Source organism: Mus pahari, chromosome 13 (genome assembly GCF_900095145.1).
Source record: "Mus pahari chromosome 13, PAHARI_EIJ_v1.1, whole genome shotgun sequence".
Taxonomy (NCBI): Eukaryota; Metazoa; Chordata; class Mammalia; order Rodentia; family Muridae; genus Mus; species Mus pahari.
Window position 1 is genome coordinate 29,633,841 of NC_034602.1, and position 20,378 is coordinate 29,654,218.

The window sequence follows — 20,378 nt, forward strand, 5'->3', positions numbered from 1 at the left end:
AGGGTAACTGAAGGATTGGTGGCTACAGAAACTTGGCAGAGGTTTGCAGAAGGGCTATCCATGGGGATGAGGAGAAACTGGGCTGGGCATTGCACAGGCAGAGCCACCCTGGGAGAGAAAACAATCTTCCAGGATGTCCCTCTTGATAGCCACCCTCTCTAGTAGAGTGACATGTTTAGAGCTTCCCTGTTTTTCTAAGTCTCATGTGAGTGAGGACTACATCACACTGTCATGGGTGGCTTCCTCATCTCTATCCCTCTACACTTAGAGTCTTGGGTACCACTTAGAGTCTACTCTAACTGAAAGTCTAGATAAGTGGATGACAGATGGCAGATGAACAGATGAATAACGAATGCATGGGTGGGTGGCTGGACGGATGGGGGATGGATTCCTGGACAGTTCTAGGTAGGTATACATGAGGAATGAAAAATTACGAATAGATTAACGATGGGATGGGTGGATGGATGATGGAGGATAAAGGATGAATGAATGATGAATGGAATGGAGGATGAGTGGATGGACAGTGGGTGGATTGGTAGATACAGGTTGATGAATGGATAAGTGGGTAGACGGATAAGTGGAGCAAGCATGTATAGGTAGATGGATGGTTGAATGGATGATGAATAGATAATGATAGATTAATGATGGTTGGGCGAGTGGAGAATTCATAAATGAAGGATGAATGGATAAGGGAATAGGTGGATGATAATGTAAGTACAGATGGATATTTGATGATAATAGATGGATGAATGGATAAATAGATAGATAATGAATGAGTGCATGGATAGGTGAGTTGATAGAGCATGAATGATGAATTGATATTGTCTTAGTTACTTCCCTATTGCTGTAATAAACTACACTTACAAGAGCAACTTAAAGCAGGAAGGGCTTATTTTGGCTTACAGTTCTGGGGGAATACAGTCCATAATGGTAGAGATGAAACTGCAACAGGCAAGGAAGGCATGGTGGAAGTGGCAGAGGCTGCCTGGTCACACTGAATTCACACACAGGAAGTAGAGAATTAACAGGAAGTAGGGACAAGTGCTCAGACAGGCCAGCCAATGAGGGACATCTCACATTCAAACCACATAGATGAATGGTTGAGTGAGTGGATGGAAAGGAGAATGGTGGGTGAACCCATAGTTTGGTAGATGGATTCATGAATGATGGACATCTATACAAGCAGATGATGGATGGATCGCTATATGGAAGGGTGGGTGAGGAAACATGGTGAATGGGTGATAAATAGGTGAAAAGATGATAGAGCAGAGATGAATAGAAAGGTAAGAGGGATGGAGAACCATAGGTAGAGGAAGAGGAAGGGGAGGTGGGGAGGAAGTTTAGATGGATGGATGGATGATGGATGGGTAGATAGATGGATGGATGGATGGATGGATGGATAGATAGATGGATGGATAAGGGGCTACAGGGGACTGAGAACACAGAAGGATGTCTTTGAGTTTTCAAAAATTTCATCCCTGGTTGGTCTGTCCCTCAAGGTACAATGCAGTCTGGATTCCAACTCGGTCTCCAAAGTATTGGAATTAAAGGTGTGTACCAGGCCCACAACTGCTGCTTCGAGTCAAATGATTATTTATTGACTAGGCTCAAAAGCTTCCAAGTCAGGGACTCTCTTTCAATCCCTACCTGCCCTGAGGCTTGTTTGAGTTTAACTCAGCTCTCCGTAGGGAGGAAGCTGATGAGACGCCATGAGATAAAGCCACTGAGGGACAGAAGGGATCTCTGACCCCTGAACAATTCACAAACATTACAGACACCATCTTTGTGACAAATGCCCTCTCTGGGATAAAAGCCATCTTTGTAATAGCTTTGGAAGTGGGTCTGGGTTGAGCCACTGGGATCCTTGGACCGGAAGTCCCTGAGATCGCCAGGATGGACAGGGACTGAGCAAAGATCAAAGCCAACTTCTTTGTGCATACACGCAGGCCATGCCAAAGCCAGGCAAGGCACTGAAACACCAGGCCAATGTTATAAGGCTGGTGCCCTCCAGATGCCACCAGGGCACAGCACACTTTCCTTCAGTGCTCCTCTCTGGGATCTGTGGCTGCACTTACCCGGAGTTCCCCGCTCTCAAAGATCCATCAGCAACCCATGCTGTGCCAGTTCTGGCATCCGGGCCACAGACAAACGCACTGTATCCCCTGGGAGTCACAGATGCCTCATGGGCAGGTCGAACACCCTGCCTCCAGCTCTCTCCACCTCTCCTTTGGGAAAAGCAAGCTGGAATATACACTACATGGCTTCTGCCTCCACAGAGGACACACTCCTCTTAATAGCGAGGAATGTTGGAAGCAGTTGGCCCAGCTATAGAGTTTCAGAGTTCTGATCCCTCCCATGTGGCATTCACAGACCATGATATCGTGGCACAGTCTATGAAAACATACATTGGGTGCCATTCAAGGGCAGAGCATGTGCTGTGTGTGTGTGTGTGTGTGTGTGTGTGTGTGTGTGTGTCAGGCCTGGGTTCTGACTGTGAAAACAAGGTGTGAGGGAGCTATCATGGAGAGATGGAATCAAAACCAATTTTAAACACAATGTCATGTTGATGCAATGATGTCACAGGGAAATAGGATCTGAAAATCTCAAACCCAGGTCTCTTGGAACATGAAAGCAAACGACAGAACAGATTCCCAAAGTGTGCTCCGTGCAACACCGCACCAAGAATTAATCAACAGAACAAAAGGCACAATAAAACAAAACCTGAGTATTTGCATTTAGATGTAAAATAAAATAGAAACGAAAATTAAGCAAATTAATGGCAATTAGAATTTTTAAATGAGATGAATTAAAAATGAAAGATATTGAAATGACGGAAGATGGAAAGTTGCATGGAGGAGCAGTCTGTGTTCAGAGAGATAGTAAACAGTCTCCTCAGACCCTCCCCTGCCTTCCTACTGAGTGTGCCTGCTAATGTACACAGCAGCTTCTTCCAGAACAGCTCCTGCTTCCTGTGATAACCGATCCCCATGCTCCTCTCTCACCACTGCAGATGACCCTGTGACCTGCTCTGGCCCAGGAAATTTCAGCAGATGCCACAGAGCAAAGTGCTGGAACATGCCTCAGTGGCTGCCTTGCTTCAGGAGCTTCAGTGTCACTCACGTGGCAAATGCATCACGGTGGTCTCTGTCCTGTCCCTGTCATTGTGATGTGTACCTGGAGAAGGCTCAAGGCAGCAGCTTGAAGCAGGGTTTCCAGCCTCAACTGGACCACTCACCATGCCCAGCCTGAAACAAGCCACCAACAGTCAGCCCAGAACTTTGAGATGTCTAAGTTAGGCGCCGGCACACTCCTGAGAGACACACCACACCATAGCATTACTATCGGAACATTGGTGCTTAAAGACTTATGGCAAGATAAGACATGCTTAGGAGAGAGTATCTTTGTGAGTATTGAAAAGAGCAAAAGGCCTCAGGCTAGAGATGAAGGGACATTTAGAAGAGATGCATCTTGACATTTGGGGTCCTAGAGATGGCTTGGTTCCCTTTCAAGGAGAGGAAGGGATGACAAAAGACTTAAGCAACTTGACAGAAGCAGGGGGATTCAGCAGTGTCTGTGTCATACAGAGGAGACCTGTGACCATGAGAAGGAACATACCATCTCAAGAGGGCATTGAGTAATAGTCCTATATCCCCTGAATAAAAACAGGCAAGGTCTGATAATGTCAAAGATATGCAAGGGCGAGCCACCCCACTGACAAGCTGGCAAGATAAAGAGAGGAGACACCAGGCAGCCCTGCCCCCTGCCCTATATCTGCCTGGAGAGGCAGCCCCAGGGGGTTTACTATGGCTCCCAAGCTCACTGCTACCCTGACTGGAATACCAAACTCCCTAGGCATCAAGATCACCGCCCCATGATGGAGAACACACACATCTGAGAGGATCCACGTGCAACGCGAGGGAATTACCAGAACAAAGTCGAGAACATAAATCAAATGCCCAGAGCGGGATGATGCTATTCATATCAATTTTTAAAACAAGCTCAGTGTTTGGTTGTCTGATTACAGAGAGTCACACATTGTCCTGAACCAATATAAATTGTGATTTATATGTCGTTGTATGTGTTTAAATTTCTGCTTTATAGGTAAGCTATAAAGCAAACTGGAATGGTCTACCCCCAGCTTAAGATGGAGATTACTTCCAAGTAGACACTGGGGAGAGGGGCAGGGGGCGTAGCAGAAGGGCAAAGGGTGAGTTTTATCTGAATCGTTTGCTGTCTTTAAGAAAGTATGACCTCTCCCGCAGAGAGGGAAACACTTAACATCTATGAGCTGAGCTGGGTGAGGCCCTGCCGTGATGAATAGTGACACCCTGAATTCCACTACTTATCCGGGGTGTACCTGCTCCCCATCTGCTGACCCCGGGGGCACACAGGACATCATACTAAGCCCATTGGAGGTCGACTGGGAGGAACTGATGGAGATTTAATGTGCACCAGCCCGCCTCTGCCACCGCTTCCCAGGCTGGTGTTTTACGGCATTCTGCACTTTTCTCTATATGTCAAAGATTCCATAATTAAAGAGAAGCCAGGAGAAAGGGATGCTCTCCACCCCCAACAAAGAGGACAGGTTCCGGTCAAGCCTGGAGGGAAAGCCCGGACTACCCCCCTCCAGTGCCACTGAGGCTGCTCCTGGCTGTCTGTGTGGCAGGCCCCAAGGTCTAATATACCTGTGGGATGCCACCTACAGACAGGGGTGGCTCGAGTACAGAGTCCTCTGGGTCGTGGAAGTGGGGCCCTAATTCAGACTCACCTTCTTCAATAGCCACCTTCAGTGTAGATCCTGGAGGCTGTAACCCAGGAGGGAAGGCAGGAGTAAGAAGGTAGATCATAACCAGCTTTCTCTGGGCTCAGAATGTGCCCTGCCTCCTTTCCCTGCTTGACAGCATCTGAACTGACTGTATTCTCGGGCTTCTCCTATAAAGACCTCATAAACATAAAGAATCTTCAAGGTCCCAGGAGTGTTTCCCTAAAACCACACTATCTCTAGGACTCAGGCACACGTCCATGTATCCACCCATCTGTCTGTCCATCCACCTATCCACTCATCAACTCACTTACCCAGCTATTGTTCCATCCGGCTAGCTACATACAGACATGCATATGCACACATACACATGTACACACATATACACACCATCTATCCATCACCCCCATTCATTAGTTCACCCATCTGTCCACCGATCCATGCATTCAAGGCCAACATCTAGTCAGTGCTTGGTTGTGGCAGGCACCCTGTGATCAAACATATGGCCTTGACAGGTCTCCGTGCTCATGACTTGTGGTCTAGTAATGGCAGAAGCAATAGAAGCGAAAAAACAGGAACTTCAGTGAGAGAGGTGACAAAGAACCTTGTTGGGGATGGGGGAAGGCTCTATATACTGAGTGGCAGGGCAGCTTCTTAGAGAAACTGCGCTAACTGAATGAGGATAAAGTCCGAACTGAGAGGCAATGCTAAGTGTACGCCAGACAGGAGCCAGCACACACAGACACCTACAGACACCCAGATGGACAAAGTCCAGCTTGACCAGATACTACCAGTGGGCTCCTTAGCATTGCAGAGACTCCCAGGTTGTCTGGAAGTAGCAGGCCCGCTGTCCTATGGACAAGTGGTATCAGAGTTTCCTAGTGCTTGTTTAGAATGCAGCCTAAGGTCCCACCTAAGAGCCCAGCATTCTGATCAGCATATCATCTACATTCTGAGTCCTGGGCAGAGATGCAAAGCTGAACTGGTTTCTCTGCACCAAGCACTACTGGGGTAAAACAGCGCCCTCAGGTGGCCAATACTGGTTCTCAACGGGCCTGAAAGACGTGAATCCCACATTTAAAAAAAAAAAAAAAAAAAACATGCAAGGCCCTTCAGTGAAACTCCAGTTATGTGGGAGGCCATTAGGAAAGCAAGCTTTAAAAGGCTGGGGACAATAGTGGAGACAAAAGGCTGAGAACATGAACCCCAGGCACAGAGTACTGTGCAGGGCCTCCCGAGTGGCTGATCTTCAGTGTATCCGTAAGGCTGGCCAAGTTTTAACACTCAGAACCCAGAGTCCTGGGACCCATTTCATTCCAACAGTCATTCACAACCCTGACTGCCTCTGTGCCTTGCCTTGGGGTGGGGGGTGGGGGCTCTAGAAGCATGGAAGGGCCCAGCAACACTCTCCCAGAGAGGAACGTGGATGTTACAGAGCAGATACAAATATCACACAAAACCCCCAGGGACCAGGAGCACCCACATCCTCACACCCCTGTGGTGGCTCCAGCTCTGCCTGCCAGCCTCCACATCTGGGCCATCAGGGGTTTCAGTAGTGGGTTGGAATGGCAGATGTGAGCCATGAGGGGGCACTGAGTCCATCCGTGGCACCAGACTGTGTGTTTTTCAAGTCCCCGGGCCTTCTGGGAAAGGATGGGCAGAGACACGGTAGCCAGCTGAAGAGGGCAGCCAGGATCTAGCCGTGGATGAAGAGGGACAAAAAGAGTGTGGCTGGGGGACAGAGGACAGGGCAAGAGCCAGTCATCATTTAGGAAACCAATGGCATCCCCAGAGCTTAATGACGGAGCATGCCTGTGCTGAGTGGTAGCTCCCTCAAAGAGATGGTCACGTCCCGAACCCCATGAATTACCATGGGTCTTTACAGAGGTGGCTCAGTTAAGATTCTCGAGATGAGATGTCCCAAACCGTCTGATCAGACCCTAAATCCAGCAGCCATTGTCTTTAGAAGGAACACACAGCGAGACAGTCATGTGGAGGCAGAGGCAGGGGGATGACTCAATAACTCAGCTGGTAAAGTGTCCACTGTGCAAACGGGAGGACCCGAGTTCAATGCCTGGAACCCACGTAAACAATGCAGACACTGGGGCACACACTTCTAATTCTAGAGCTGGGGAAGTGGAGACAGGGGGACCCTGGGGTTTGCTGAGCAGCCAGCTTAGCCTGCTGGGCCAGCTCCAGGCCAGTGAGAGATTCTGCCTTAAAAGCAAGAGGACAACAAAAGCGAATGTCTCCAAAGGAATGGCACTGAGGATTGACCTCTGGCTGCCACAGGCACCTGTGCAGTACTGCCACATGCATATCAACACACAGCAGCAAGGACTCAGTGACACAGCCACCAGGGGCTGGCAGGGCCATGATGACCTCCCTTCCCAGTCTTCAGGGGAAACACTGTCCCGTAACGCCATTGTTTGAACCCTGACCCTGCAGGACTAGGAGAGTCCCTGGCTGTTGTTTTAAGTTTCCTCAGTTGTGGTCATTTGTCCCAGTAGCACAGTAGCCACTGTGCCCAGAGTGTTAAGGATGGAGAGAGTAACTTAGTGTACTGTTCACAGATCCAAGTCTGGCAGAGGATGCAGAGAGAAGGTGCTGGTGATGGGTCAAGGAAGCCCATGAGGGAGAAGCTGCTGACGTGAGGCCCATTAAACACAGAACAATTAAAAATGCATTCAGCTTCGATTTCCCAGAGCCATTTTCAGAATGTAAATACCAGACCTGTCATTAAAAATGTATTTATTGTGATTACACAGGAGAATTCTTGGGAGGATCGGTGTGCATTCAATAAGTGTGCATTTAATAACCCCGCTTAATATGTGTTCCCCAGACATTGGCACCTGAACCATACATTTCATGGACCTCAGATGTAGACAGCACGTAGATAACACCCAGGAAAGCACAAAGCATATGCTCTCAGCCTCTCGGTACCCCTTGCCCTGTCCCAGTGTGGGGAGCAAGACAAGAGCAGATGACATTCCAGAGGGAAAATATGATCAGAACAGTATGGAAACTGTTCCTCACCGGGAATCGAAAGGATGTTGGAATACCGACAAATGGGGAAAGCTTAGATGAAATGTCATATTAGTGCTGTGAGCATTGGCTGCTCCCTGGGTGGGAGCTGGGAGCACTGGACCCTCCCCAGGAAGCCAGGGCCTGGAAGAATCAGCCCAAAGGCCCATAAGCAGCCAGGAAAGTAATGGCTGGGCGGGCCTCAGAACAGTGTGCAGAGTGGAAGCCTGGTTTATGAGCAACAGAAAAAGGAATGCAAACCTTCAGCTCCAGGCTTCTCAGACTGTTAAGTCTGCGCAAGCACAGCAGCACAGAAAAAGCATCCTAGAAACCCAGAAAGTCGCTGCACCCGCCGAGGAGATGGGGGGAAGTTTCTGGAAATGACTAATGCTTCTGGATGCATTTTTAATCGAGCCGAGGAAACGTCTGGGCGGAGAGACAGTGACGAGATGAGAAAAATTAAGATCTGTTGCTTCGCTTTGGGGGGAATCCAAATTTAGACATACCGTGCTCGGGGATGTTTTGTGAGCCACCTCATTCCATCCCGCCACCTCCCTCTCCTCCATTTGACCGGCCTCAGACAGATGAGGAAACAGAAACTCTGTGAAGAAAGTCTACCTGGCCCAGGGCTCTAACAGGGTGCTTTGGCCTCTGGGACTCCCTATCTCCTTCTGAAGAATTCAGAGCCTGTCACTCAGGAGTTCTGACCCCAGGTAGCCTTCTCTGTCCTCAGTATTCCATGAGGTCCCAATTAGGTCTCAAACCCAGGGCAAATGGCTGTGGTGCCTATTTAACACATCAAAGTAGACTGGCCTCCAGGTTCTTCCCACAACCCTTCAGTCCCTTTGTACCTTTGGGCCTCCTGGCTGCTACCCCGAGTTCTCTTTTCTTGCCTCTCCCTTCCTTTCTCTTCCCCCTCTTCCCACAGGGTAGAGTTCAGTCTGGACACGCCCACTCTGGACCCTCCCAGGTGCCCCCTGTCTCAAACTCTTCCCTTTATCTGCAATAAACATGCTCTTCCACAGTACCTTAGAGAACTCATATTCCTTTTCATTTCTTTTTTATTCATTTGTTTCATTTAGTAAGCAGCACCTACAACCGGGACACACCTTGCAAAAGCCTGACTGCCCAAGGGAATCAGCTCGCTACGCAAACACCAGACACTATTCCATATAGTCCCACTTTGTGCTCCTTTAGCCAGGCTGAGAAGCTACTGGGAGTGGAGGAAGCTGGCATTCTGGAAAATTCTAGGGAAGGTATCTAAGGGGGTGGTTAAGAGAGAAGCCCAGATGCTGTAGTCTGAAGTCTGGGATTTTTGTTGGCTAACTCCGTCCACTTAGCAGCACAAGGAGACTGTCAACAGAGCAGGAAGGTGAACGCGTCTCTATGCACTTGCCGTCCAGGGGGATGCCCCTAAGCCAAACTTCTAGTGAAGCTAAGAGCTCCTAGGGTTTTATGTCTTATCCGTCTGTGCATTGTATATGTGTAGCCACGTACGTGTGCCGTGGCGCGTGTGTGGAAGTCAGAGGACAGCCTGCAGGAGTCAGTTCTCTGCTTCTACCACATAGGTTCCAGGGATTGAGCACGGGTCGTCAGGCTTGCTGGCAAATGCCTTTACCCACTGAGCCACCTCACTGGCCCACCAGTGGAATTTAATGCCTCCTTTCATTCTGCAGCCACGTTCCTCCTCCTCCTCCTCAAGGGGCCTCAAGAGCCAGAGCATCAGGGCACAATGGGAGCATCAGAGCCACCTCAGGAGAACTGATCGTCACACAGGAACACGGACCATTGCTGACCGCTTTTCTCAGTATTGTCGGGAGCTAGCCCTTAGCTAGGTTAGGGAAGCAATAGCAAAAACCCAAGGGGCTTTAAGTACCACAGTGACCTGGGAAGTTGACCCCAAGGAACACTGTCATCATGATAAAAATCCACCTCCAGGCACCTTCTGAAGACTCCCCTAACATGCCACAGAGACAAGAAAGGCGGGATGTCAAATCCCACTAATAGGAGCCAAGCCAAAACTGAAGAGAATCCCCATGACCCAGAAGTGCAAGTGGCTCATCCAGCAAGTCATCCTGGTGAGCCAGGCACAGGGATGCGAGCCTGGTCCAGCACTCTGGAGACAGAGGCAGGAACTTGCCTGATAAGCTTCCAGGCTAGCCTGGGATACAGAATGAGACCCTATCTCAAACAAACAAACGGTCCCAACTGGCAGGTATTTTTCAAACCCAAATTGAAATGAATTAATCGCTACTGGAAAAACACACAGAGAAGACAAAATGATCCCACACCAAGAATGACTGGAGGGGCGAGATTCTCATGGGGGGAACGATACCCCCCCCCCCAGAGCCGAAGAGGCCTCATGCTCCCAGCAGAACTGAGGATGATAATGGCCAAAATGGGCTCTGCAGTTTCTTCCTCCTCCCTCCTCTCAGACATCAAAGACAGTCTGATATCCATGGGTCCAATTCATGTTTCACATATAAAGAGATATCCCGCCTGGGTGGGTTATTTATTTACAGTTCTTTGGCTAAGCTGGAAAGAAAGCAAAATACCCCAACAATGAGGCCAGCCTGAGCTTTGGGGGGACTTGGGAGCTGCCTATAGAGCCCATAGCAGAGCCAGAGATATTGTGCAATGACCTGGATTCACGCTGCCAGCCTCCTCCTCCGGGGAGGAGGCAGAAAGAAGCAGGAGAAAACAACGGGCAGAAAAGAAGCGGGAGGGGAGAAGCGCTCCAAACAGTTGTCCATCTGCCAGCGCCCTTTGTCCCCATGATGAAACTCCTAATCCTCTCTCAACCTCTCCATTATGCCTTTCCAGCCACTGAGAATCAGGCCCCAACGAGTGGGCAGGAGCCGCTGCCCTGGGTAGGACTGCAGCCTCAGCCAGGAAACCGGGGGATGATGACACACAGGCGAAAGACGAGAAAAGCCCAGCAGGCTGACTTACCTCCACAGAGAACTTTCCAGAACCTTCCCCATGTCTGCATGGTAGTACTTTGTCAGGATCAAGATGACCTGTGGTGCCAACAGAAAGGAAAATGTGGGCATCAGCTGGTTTCAGGGTTCCAAGAGAGGAGGACAATGACACTTCCCCGGGGATTGGGGTCTCTCAAACCTCACTTCCTGAGCATCATAACACTGAGACTCGGACCTGGTCTCTTCTTCGGAAACTCTTTTTTTCTCTTTAGAATGACTCTGGAGATAGCCCAACCCATGAGAGTACCCAGTAACTACCCACCCCTCTGTGGGAATCACTGAACCCAGCCTCAGACAATCCCAAAGGATGCCCAAACACTGCAAGACTCTGATCCCAGAATGCACACCTTGAGAGTCAACACTTATAACTGAACAGGATCTACAGTCGCCTAGGAGACAAGTCTCTGGGCGTGTCTGTGGGAACTTGTCAAGACCGGACTAACTCAAGTGGGAAGACCATAGGCTGGGCCCTGGGTTCAATACAAAGGAGACCTTGAGCCGACCACCAGCAACGCCACCAGGCTGCCTACGCACCTGCCACCATGCCCGCCCCGCTGAGATGGACTGTACCCTCAAACCGTGAGCTAAAACAAACCCTTCATCTGGTGTGTTTCTTCTGCCAGATACTTTGCCATTGCAATGAAGAAAGTAAACAAAGCAAGCAAGCGTATCTGGCAAGCTTCTGAGACCAAGGCTGTACATCAATGCATCAACACACCCCCTGCAACACATGGAAGTCGCCCTGAGGCTGTGCTGTCACTTCCTTGTCCTGGACTCCAGAGTGATGACAGGGGTTGGGAGGTGAGGGTGACAGCCAGAGGGGTCTATAAATCACCAGCCGACACTTTTATTTGTTAAACTACTCAAGACAGGTGCGCAGGCATGACAAAGTGGCAGGAAAGAAAATACAACTGCTCAAAAAAAATGGAAATTAATGTGTTTCAAAGCACTCAAATGTTCTTCAAAGCTCATGCTTAGGAGAGAGAGAGAGAGAGAGAGAGAGAGAGAGAGAGAGAGAGAGAGAGAGAGGGTCAGGCAGCCTGGGGGGAGACAGAGATTGATCTGCAATTACTCTGCTAGCGGCTGGATTCTCATGTACATCAAATTCCATTTCATTCACTGCCAGTCCATATTACCAACACCTAACAGTCCCGTTGTCATGGGAACCCTGGGAGGCGAACCTGGATGCTCTGGGTTCTGGTAGAAGCCCTTAAGCCTCCTTAATTTGGGCTACCACACTGACCGTGTTCCCTGATTTGCTCCTCCCTCATCAAGAGCAGAACTTTGCAGGCACCAGGTCCCAAGAGGCTGACTGATCAAGTATCAGTTTTTCCCCTGATGATTAGAGTGGGAGGAATTGGGGGGGGGGGGTGTTGGGAGCTGGGACAGCACATAGCCGAGAGGCAGGGATGATTAAAGAGAAAAGCAGAGCCTTGTCAACGGAGGCAAGATTGGCTCTACCTCTCTCTGAACAAAGCGATTTTCTCCCGTCAGCCCACGGTCTGCCCAAGTCAGAGATGATCCGCCAAACACAGAGGAGGCAGGCAGAGTGACAGAGCCGCGCTGGACTGGAGACAAGTATGGTCTTAACCTATTGATTTATATTTCATATAGTCTGCTTTCCCAGGGGACTTCCGAGGAACTGGAGTATGACAGCTGGAAGGGACCTCAAAGTCAGTTTTACCTACTTGTTCAGAATGGACTCATCACCCTGTCTCAGTCCACGGCCCAGGCCATCAGGTGGGGCTCACCCACCTATCTGGGATCAAGTCCCTTGAGGCTCAGAAGCTGAAAGGTGGGTAGTCTCCTGGCACTCCAGCCTGCACACTTAGGTTCTATTTCTGTATATGGTCCCACCTCTCCCTCCTGAGGACTGCTGCTACTCTGGATCATGCCTCTTGCCATGCTCAGGCCAACCAGACCTCTGCAAAGATTGTGCCCTGCCTGGCACCCTCTGCCCTTCCATCACCTGTGGTGGTTTGAATGAGAATGGCTCCCATAGGTTCATATTTTTGAATGTTTGGTTCCCAGTCGATAGACTATTTAGGAAGAAGGATTAGGAGGTGTGGCCTCATTGGAGTAGGTGTGTCACTGGGGTTGGGCTTTGAGATTCCAAAAGCCCATGCCAGAACTAGACCTGTGCCTGTACACTCTGTTCCAGCTCAGGATGCAAGCTCTCAGCTATTGCTCCAGAGCCATGCCTGCCTGCCAGCTTGTTACATCCCCTGCTATGTTGATCGTGGACTCACCCTCTGGAACTGTAAGCAACCCCCATCCCCCATTAAACGCTTCCTTTCATACGTTGCCTTGGTTATGGTGTTTCTCCTATCAATAGAGCATTATTTAAGACACTACCCCATTTCTTGGCTATCCCATTAGTCTTCAGACATCCGTCTACACCATATGGCCTCCAAGTAGATTTGCAGAACCCTGCACTTGGTTCAGCTCCTCCTCAAGACCACAAAGCTCATAGCTCTGTCCTTGTCTGCCTATGTGTGAGAACAGGACAGTCTTGGGCAGAGTGCATACCGTGTAACAAACTCACTGCTAGGACTTAAGTAATAGACAAATCAATACAATGATGCCAGACAGGGGTCTTCTTGACTCTGACTGCATGCTTACAAGTCACCCCTACTTTCACAAAGAGGACACACCATCCAGTCCTTGTGTAGGGGGACAGAGTCCCTGTGACACCATCCTCTTAACTCTCAGTGGGACTTTGGGCTTCCAAGTCAGAGGCCTGAGGTTTATCTTGCTAGGGACCACTGAGATGATGTGGGGTTGGGGAAGCCAGACAGCAAGGAAGTCACCACCTAAGATCCCACCTCATCCCATGTCCCCAATCTCCTGATCTATGGTCAGAAAGCACTGGAGAGGACCCAGAGCCACAGCCACGTGCATGGCTACACCCTGACAAGCCCTGTCACAGGGATCTCTCAACCCTTCACATGCAAAGTTCCCAAGATGGTCTAAATGGTGTCCCTCTCCCACAGTTGGTGAAACCAAAACACAGAAAGCACAAATGTTTTGCCAAACCATGCATGCTATGGGCCAAACCGGGCCTCCATTCTGGGTCTTCTCAAGTTAGCAGGCTCCTTCCTGTTGTGCCAAAAAGCAGTTTTACTAGCTTTTTATCAGAAGTGGTTTCAAGGAGCTCAGAACTGCTCCAGGAGTCCTGATTACAACTGAAACCCTCAGTCTAACAGTTCACAGTGTGGGTGGGGCCCCCACAGCTCTGGGCACTTTGATGTGCGCCTGGCCCACGGGAGCCCTCCCCAGAGGCAGGAACCACCAAACAGGAAGCAAACTCCCTGAGGCAGCAGTAGTCACTCGTCACTCTTCTTTTTCTTTCTTTCTTTCTCTCTCTCTTTCTTTCTTTCTTTCTTTCTTTCTTTCTTTCTTTCTTTCTTTCTTTCTTTCTTTCTTTCTTTCCTTCCTTCTTTCTTTCTTTTTCTATTTTTTAAACATTTTTCCAGAGTTTATGGGTTTTTTTAATTGGATATTTTCTTTATTTACATTTCAAATGTTATCCCCTTTCCCGGTTCCCCCCCCCCTCCAGGAAACCCCCTATCCCATCCTCCCTCCCCCTGCTTCTGTGAGGGTGTTCCTTCACCTACCCACCCACTCCCACCTCCCTGCCCTCAATTCCCCTACACTGGGGCATCTATCTAGCCTTCATAGGACCAAGGACCTCTCCTCCCATTGATGCCTGACAAGGCCATCCTCTGCTACCTATGCAGCTGGAGCCGTGTATACTCCTTGGTTGGTGGCTTAGTCCCTCAGAGCTCCAGGAGGTCTGGTTGGTTGATATTGTTGTTCTTCCTATGGGGTTGCAAGCCCCTTCAGCTCCTTCAGTCTTTTCTCTAACTCCTCTATTGAGGACCCTGCCCTCAGTCCAATGGTTGGCTGTGAGCATTCACCTCTGTATTTGTCAGACTCTGACTGGGCCTCTCAGGAGAAGCCATCTCAGGCTCCTGTCAGCATGCACTTCTTTCACTCTTTCCTGTCACCCAGTATCTCGTCTCACTTCTGGTCTTTTTGGTCTTCGGGACTGGTCCTCATTTTGTGATTATTTCAAGGGAGCTGGGTATCTGTTCTGCTGACCGTATGCCATAAGGGCCCATCTGACCTTCACTGACACATCACAGGAAGAGACTGTAACAACTGTTGCCCCTTAATGCTGAGGAGACTGAGGTACGGATCTAAGAGGCCCTCCTGGCGTCATACACAGCAGCACACACCTCATGCCCAAGCCCGGGACTTTCCTGGGTCTCCTGCTCATCACTATCCCCAACCCTGGTGACCTCACTTTCCCAACACAGGACATAAAGATTCTGGTGGTCCTCCGAGGCACTGTCACGCTGAAGGCTGAGCAAGACATCCTGTTATGGAGGCTCTGGGGTCACTGGACTGGACTGTAATCCCCATAAAGAACAGGGCCTGGCCAACATGACTGTGGAGGGAATAAAGCCAAGCTAGCAATATAAGCCCGTTGAGCCTGTCTCTTCACCTTCTATGGAGCTCATTCGGGAATAACCTGACACTGGGACCCTGGGGTTTGCCGAGCATGACTGTCATGCTTCAGCAAGTGCACCAAGGGCGTCCTCACACTCCACCAGCATCTGCTTGCCAGGCCAGCTGTCCTCAGGATGCTGTTGGAGGGCGCAGCAGGCCATCACTGTTCAGGGGGAAGGGTCTTAGTGTCTTATGACACTGAGCCTGTCCTTGCTCTACCCCAGGGTTTTATTTCAACCCAGTGTGAGTTAAGAAACCAACACCTTACAGAGCAGCTCTAAGTCTGGTCTTCACTCATCTGCTCATCAAAACACATGCAGGCTTCCTCAGTGGCCTTAAGTCTAGAAACCAGGAAACTCCCACGGAGGTCCACGCTTTCAAAAGAGCCAGCAGAGAGCGGTCCAGAAGCAATTGGCCTTCCCAGGGCCAAGAATAATCAGAAAGGAAAACAAAACCCAACAAACTGTCAGGCCCAGTTCACTGCCAATCAACAGAGACCACGGGGCAGCAAGATGGCAGAGGGGAGGTGATTCGCCACAGGAAGGGAGGGGGAAGAGGAAGGAAAGGGCCTCGGGACTCTGGCAGCCAAAATCATCCGAGAAAGTGAGAGGCCAGAGTCAGTGGCCCATTTACCACAGAGGCATTATCAAGTCTTCCTACCCAAGCAGGACAGCCCACCCTTGATGTGGCCTAGCCTAGGGTCTCATGCCCCCTAGTCTGTCACCTGTCACCAGGCTTTCCAGATCTAATTGTCTGTGCAGGTGAAGGCCACAGCTCTGACACGCAGATTCAGAAGTTGGCCTGGTGCTCATGGTCCATTCAGCCACACTGGGATCAGAGCTCCCGTCTCCTGGGAGGCCTGGTTCTCCCCATCCTCATCATTACTGCTTGGTCCCTGGTGGGCTAGCCTCTGATAGGCAGCCCTTCTCCCAAGACCTCGGTACCATGGCTGTCATTTGGGCCTTTGCACATGTGATTCGCATGCCTGTGTTTTAGTTATGGTTTTACTGCTGTGAGCAGACACCATGACCAAGGCAAGTCTTATAAAGGGCAACATACATTTGGGGCTGGCTTACAGGTTCAGAGGTTCAGTCCATTATCATCAAGGTAGGAACATGGCAACATCCAGGCAGGCATGGTGCAGGTGGAACTGAGTGTTCTACATCTTCATCTGAAGGCTGCTAGCAGAATACTGGCTTCCAGGCAGCTAGGACAAGGGTCTTAAAAGCCCACACCCACAATGACACACCTACTCCAACAAGGCCACACCTACTCCAACAGGGCCACACCTTCTAATAGTGCCACTCCCTGGGCCAAGCATATAAGAACCATCACAGTCTGGGACACTCCTTCTTACTCTGTGTTGACTTCTCCTCACCATTATTAAGCTCTCTTCCTCCAGGAAGCCTTCCCATAGGCTGAGTGCTCCAGGAGTGAGGCCCTGCATCTGCCTCTGCCTCCGCCTCCACCTCCGCCTCCGCCTCCGCCTCTGCCTCCGCCTCTGCCTCCGCCTCCGCCTCCGCCTCCGCCTCCGCCTCCGCCTCCGCCTCTGCCTCTGGTCCCTACCGTCTCCAGAGCCTAGCCAGGTGCCAGTAATTGCTAGTAATTGCTGAGCAAATTAATCAGCTGAGGACCAGGGCAGATGAGGCAGTCCAGCTTCTGGTAAGGCATTCCCCCTCTACCTTACTGTAACCTGCCAAGGTGTGGAGATGGACTCTAGAACAGGGGAATAAGCTGCCATCCCTTCAAAACCCACACGCTTGGGGACAGAGGCTCAGCCAGAGGCCACGGATGGATCTGCACTCTCAGCTCCCTGTTGTGTGATACACTGGCCCTCATAGGAGGTACCAGAGAGCAAAGATGCTGGTGTGGGGAGCAAGTCATGGGAAAACCTTTCCAACAGTAGCAAGTAAGTAAATCCCTGTAGTCTCCACCCCACACATGATATGCATTCCCACACAGCCCTATGTGTCGGTGGGGGTAACATGATCACTACACAGATAAACAAAGCATGTGTGTGTGGGGGGGAGACAGAGACAAAACCACACCCTTGAGGTCACACAGCAAGCACACTGCTGGGATTTGAATGAGGGGATGAGTGCAAAGGATGCTGATGTTGACCTCGAAGCCAGGATACTGCAAAACATCTTGACACACCAGGCACAGGGACCCTGATGGGAAAGGCAGCCAGAGTGCACATCTGTGGTGCCTGCATCCCCAGAACCCAGCAATGACAACTCTACGTTTGGCTTGAAGATTCTAAGCAGGGCGGTGGCCAGAGTGTAGCTGGTACAACGTGGGGGAACAGTGGCTATGCTCACAGGTCTTCATGCACAATATTCTGGAGAGGCTGTGGAACCTTCTCAAGAGGGTGCCTCCTGCAGCAAGGTCACGGGCTCCTGGGAAGGCAAGTGCTTCTGTGGGGCTTCTCCACCCCTTCCATCCGACTCCAGAAAGGCCTGGCTCGCCTGGCCTTCAGCACAAGAGGTTCCCAGCTAATGCTTACTTCTGTCCCATAGATGTTCAGGCTAGACAAGACCTTAACTCAAGTCTCTAAAATTAAGCAGGACTTCCTGCTCCATTGCAACTTCATCAAAAGCTTTCAGCCCTTCAGAGAATGATTGTACAAAGGTGTGACCTGCTGTCCCTGGGGAAGGGGGTGAAGATGGCAACATTACAGGAGACTGGAGACCATTTTGATTGCGCTAACCAGAAAGAGCACTTACCCCAAATTCCTAGCAATCAGAAGCTCTGGGGCTCCTAGGCTCTCAGGAGGCCTGGCTGGGCCAGAGGGAATTAGAATGGCCTAGTTAAGCTTACAGAGGCCCACAGCCAAGCTCTGCAGATGGCAGCATGCTTATTGTGCAAATGGCCACAGCCTGCCAGGTAGGTAGCCACATCTGGGACAAGGGAACATGAGCTCTAGACCCAGAATGACCCCTTCCCTCCAGCATGAAGCAGGCTAGCCATCACTCTGGAGGCCCCAAGGTTGAAGGCCTTGGTGCAGGGCACATCTGTGAAGCAACAGTATCCCACTGACTCAGGTATCTATGGGGCCATGGGCAGTGTCTTGCCCTGAGTTAAAGCCACCCATCCCTGGTGCAGGCCACACACACAGCCTGCCTGAGCTTCAGTGTCTCCATCCACCCAGGTGGGTCAGAAGTTGGCCAGATCCAAGAGCTCTCAGCAGGAATGCCATTGCCAACCACAGAGTCTATTCTTACAGCTACCCAGTGGGCCTCTCTTGGGAGGCCTCACCTGCCACCCAGATGCAGAGGAAAACCTTGGAAGAGCCACAGGCATGACGGGTGAGACAGGTCTGTTTACCAGTAAGGCTCTTTCAAGGACCTTCCTACATGACATACTGTAGTGGGGATATTAGCACCTCTGCCCTTATGCAGGGAACAATCAGCACAGCCAGAGTCAATCACAAGCCCATTTGTCTTCTGACCTGGCAACTCCACAGATGTCCCTCCCCCTGAAACACAGATGTCGAAGCCCCAGCTGAAGACTGCATGAGGCCCACTTCTTCCAGCCCTGGGCTGGGAGAAAGCATTCTCCCTTAGAAATCTAGGCAGCACCATCCGGGAGACTCCCAGGCTGTGTGAAGACGGGAAGGGAAGCCCCTAAAAACCATAGCATGTCACTTCCACGTGGGAACAAAGGACAAGGAAGGATCCCTGGGAGGGCTGGTGAAACCTTTCCAAGCAGCTCCTAGGGGTGTGTGTGGATTTCAGACAGACACTTCCAGTATTCATCTTGTTTTGAACAAGGGCTTCCCGTGTACCAAAGAAAAACCTGAAATAAAACCACCAGGCTGCCTCCTTCCAAGACCCCCCTCCACCCCGTTTCTCCATCCTGGAAGCAAGCAAGCCTCAGTTACAGAGGTACTCTTTGCCTGGCCTAAGGTGTGGGGTGGACATACATTCTCTTTTCTTCTCTCATATATTATATCCTGACTGAGGTTTCCCCTTCCTCCCTCCACCCAGTTTTCCCCTCCCCTACCTGCCCTCACCCCTAGATCCACCCCCGCTCCACCTCCCATCTTAAAGAAGGGCAGGCTTCCAAACAGGGCATAACAAGCTACACTAAGGCCAAGCATATCACGTCACATCAAGGCTGGATGAGACAATCCAGAAGGGGGAAGTGTTCCACCAGCAGGCCCAAGAGTCAGGGACGGCCCCCACTCTCACTGTCAGGGGTCCCACAAGAACACCAAGCTACTCAGCCATACATATATGCAGAGGACCTAGGTCAGACCCCCCACAGGCTCCTGATCTCTGCAAGTCCCCTTGGGTCTCTGTCAGTTGATTCTGTAGGCCGTGTTCTTGTATTCTCATGGTGCACACACGTTCTTCAGCACCTGACGCGTGTCCCGTTCACTGGTCAGTATCATCCACCTCGCTTCTCAGACTGGGAGCCAAAGCATCAAGACAGATTCTATCCTAGGGCCATCAGAAGACCACAGCGCTAGAATCAGATCATGGTGACCATGGTGACCAAGGATTCATTCTCTGGATTAAGCCCTGGGTCTCTCTCTCTCTCTCCCAGCCTGACAAATAACTCTAGTGCATTTGAAACCCTCTCCTGTGCTCCCAACGACCCAGATCCTCGCCCCTAAAAGGCAGCCGGCTCGACATAGGACTTGCTACCTACCTGCCCAAGATTCTTACTTCCTCCTTTATGGAGAAATCAGTTCTCCTAAGTAGAAATGGATTGGACATCCTTTTACCAGGGAGAGGAGCCATGCTTAAGAGGAGGTGGGGAAATTCAGCCACATTAGAAGGCCAGGCAGAGGTTCTGGCTCACCAACTCAGAAGACCTTGGTCAGGTTAACACAACACCTATCTCAAATAACCCCACGGCTCTGGCTCTGGCCTTGGTCTTTTCCACATCTTCCGCAAAGCCTTCAAATACCATCTGGCAATGCCCAGGATCCCAGTCTCCAGTAAGTTGTCTATGGGAGCTAAGCTCAAGGCCCCCAGTCCCCCACAAGCTAGACTCTCTTCTTCATGGATCACCCAGGTTCCCTGCTCAAAGCCCTGTGTTCAGGGGCTTGGCAGAACTCTGGCTGGAAGCACTCACTGTGTGCTCCT

The 20,378-nt window shown here is 50.6% G+C and overlaps 1 protein-coding gene across 2 annotated transcripts in view; it reads right to left on the reverse strand.

Annotated features, from left to right (window-relative positions):
• Nucleotides 1–20,378, reverse strand: part of Sorcs2 (sortilin related VPS10 domain containing receptor 2) — a 369,891-nt gene that overhangs the window by 200,044 nt on the left and 149,469 nt on the right. For both annotated transcript variants that reach the window (XM_021210728.1, XM_029545261.1), the window contains exon 2: nt 10,739–10,806. In XM_021210728.1, the coding sequence (XP_021066387.1) occupies nt 10,739–10,806 (68 nt within the window). The remainder of the gene's footprint in view (nt 1–10,738; nt 10,807–20,378) is intronic.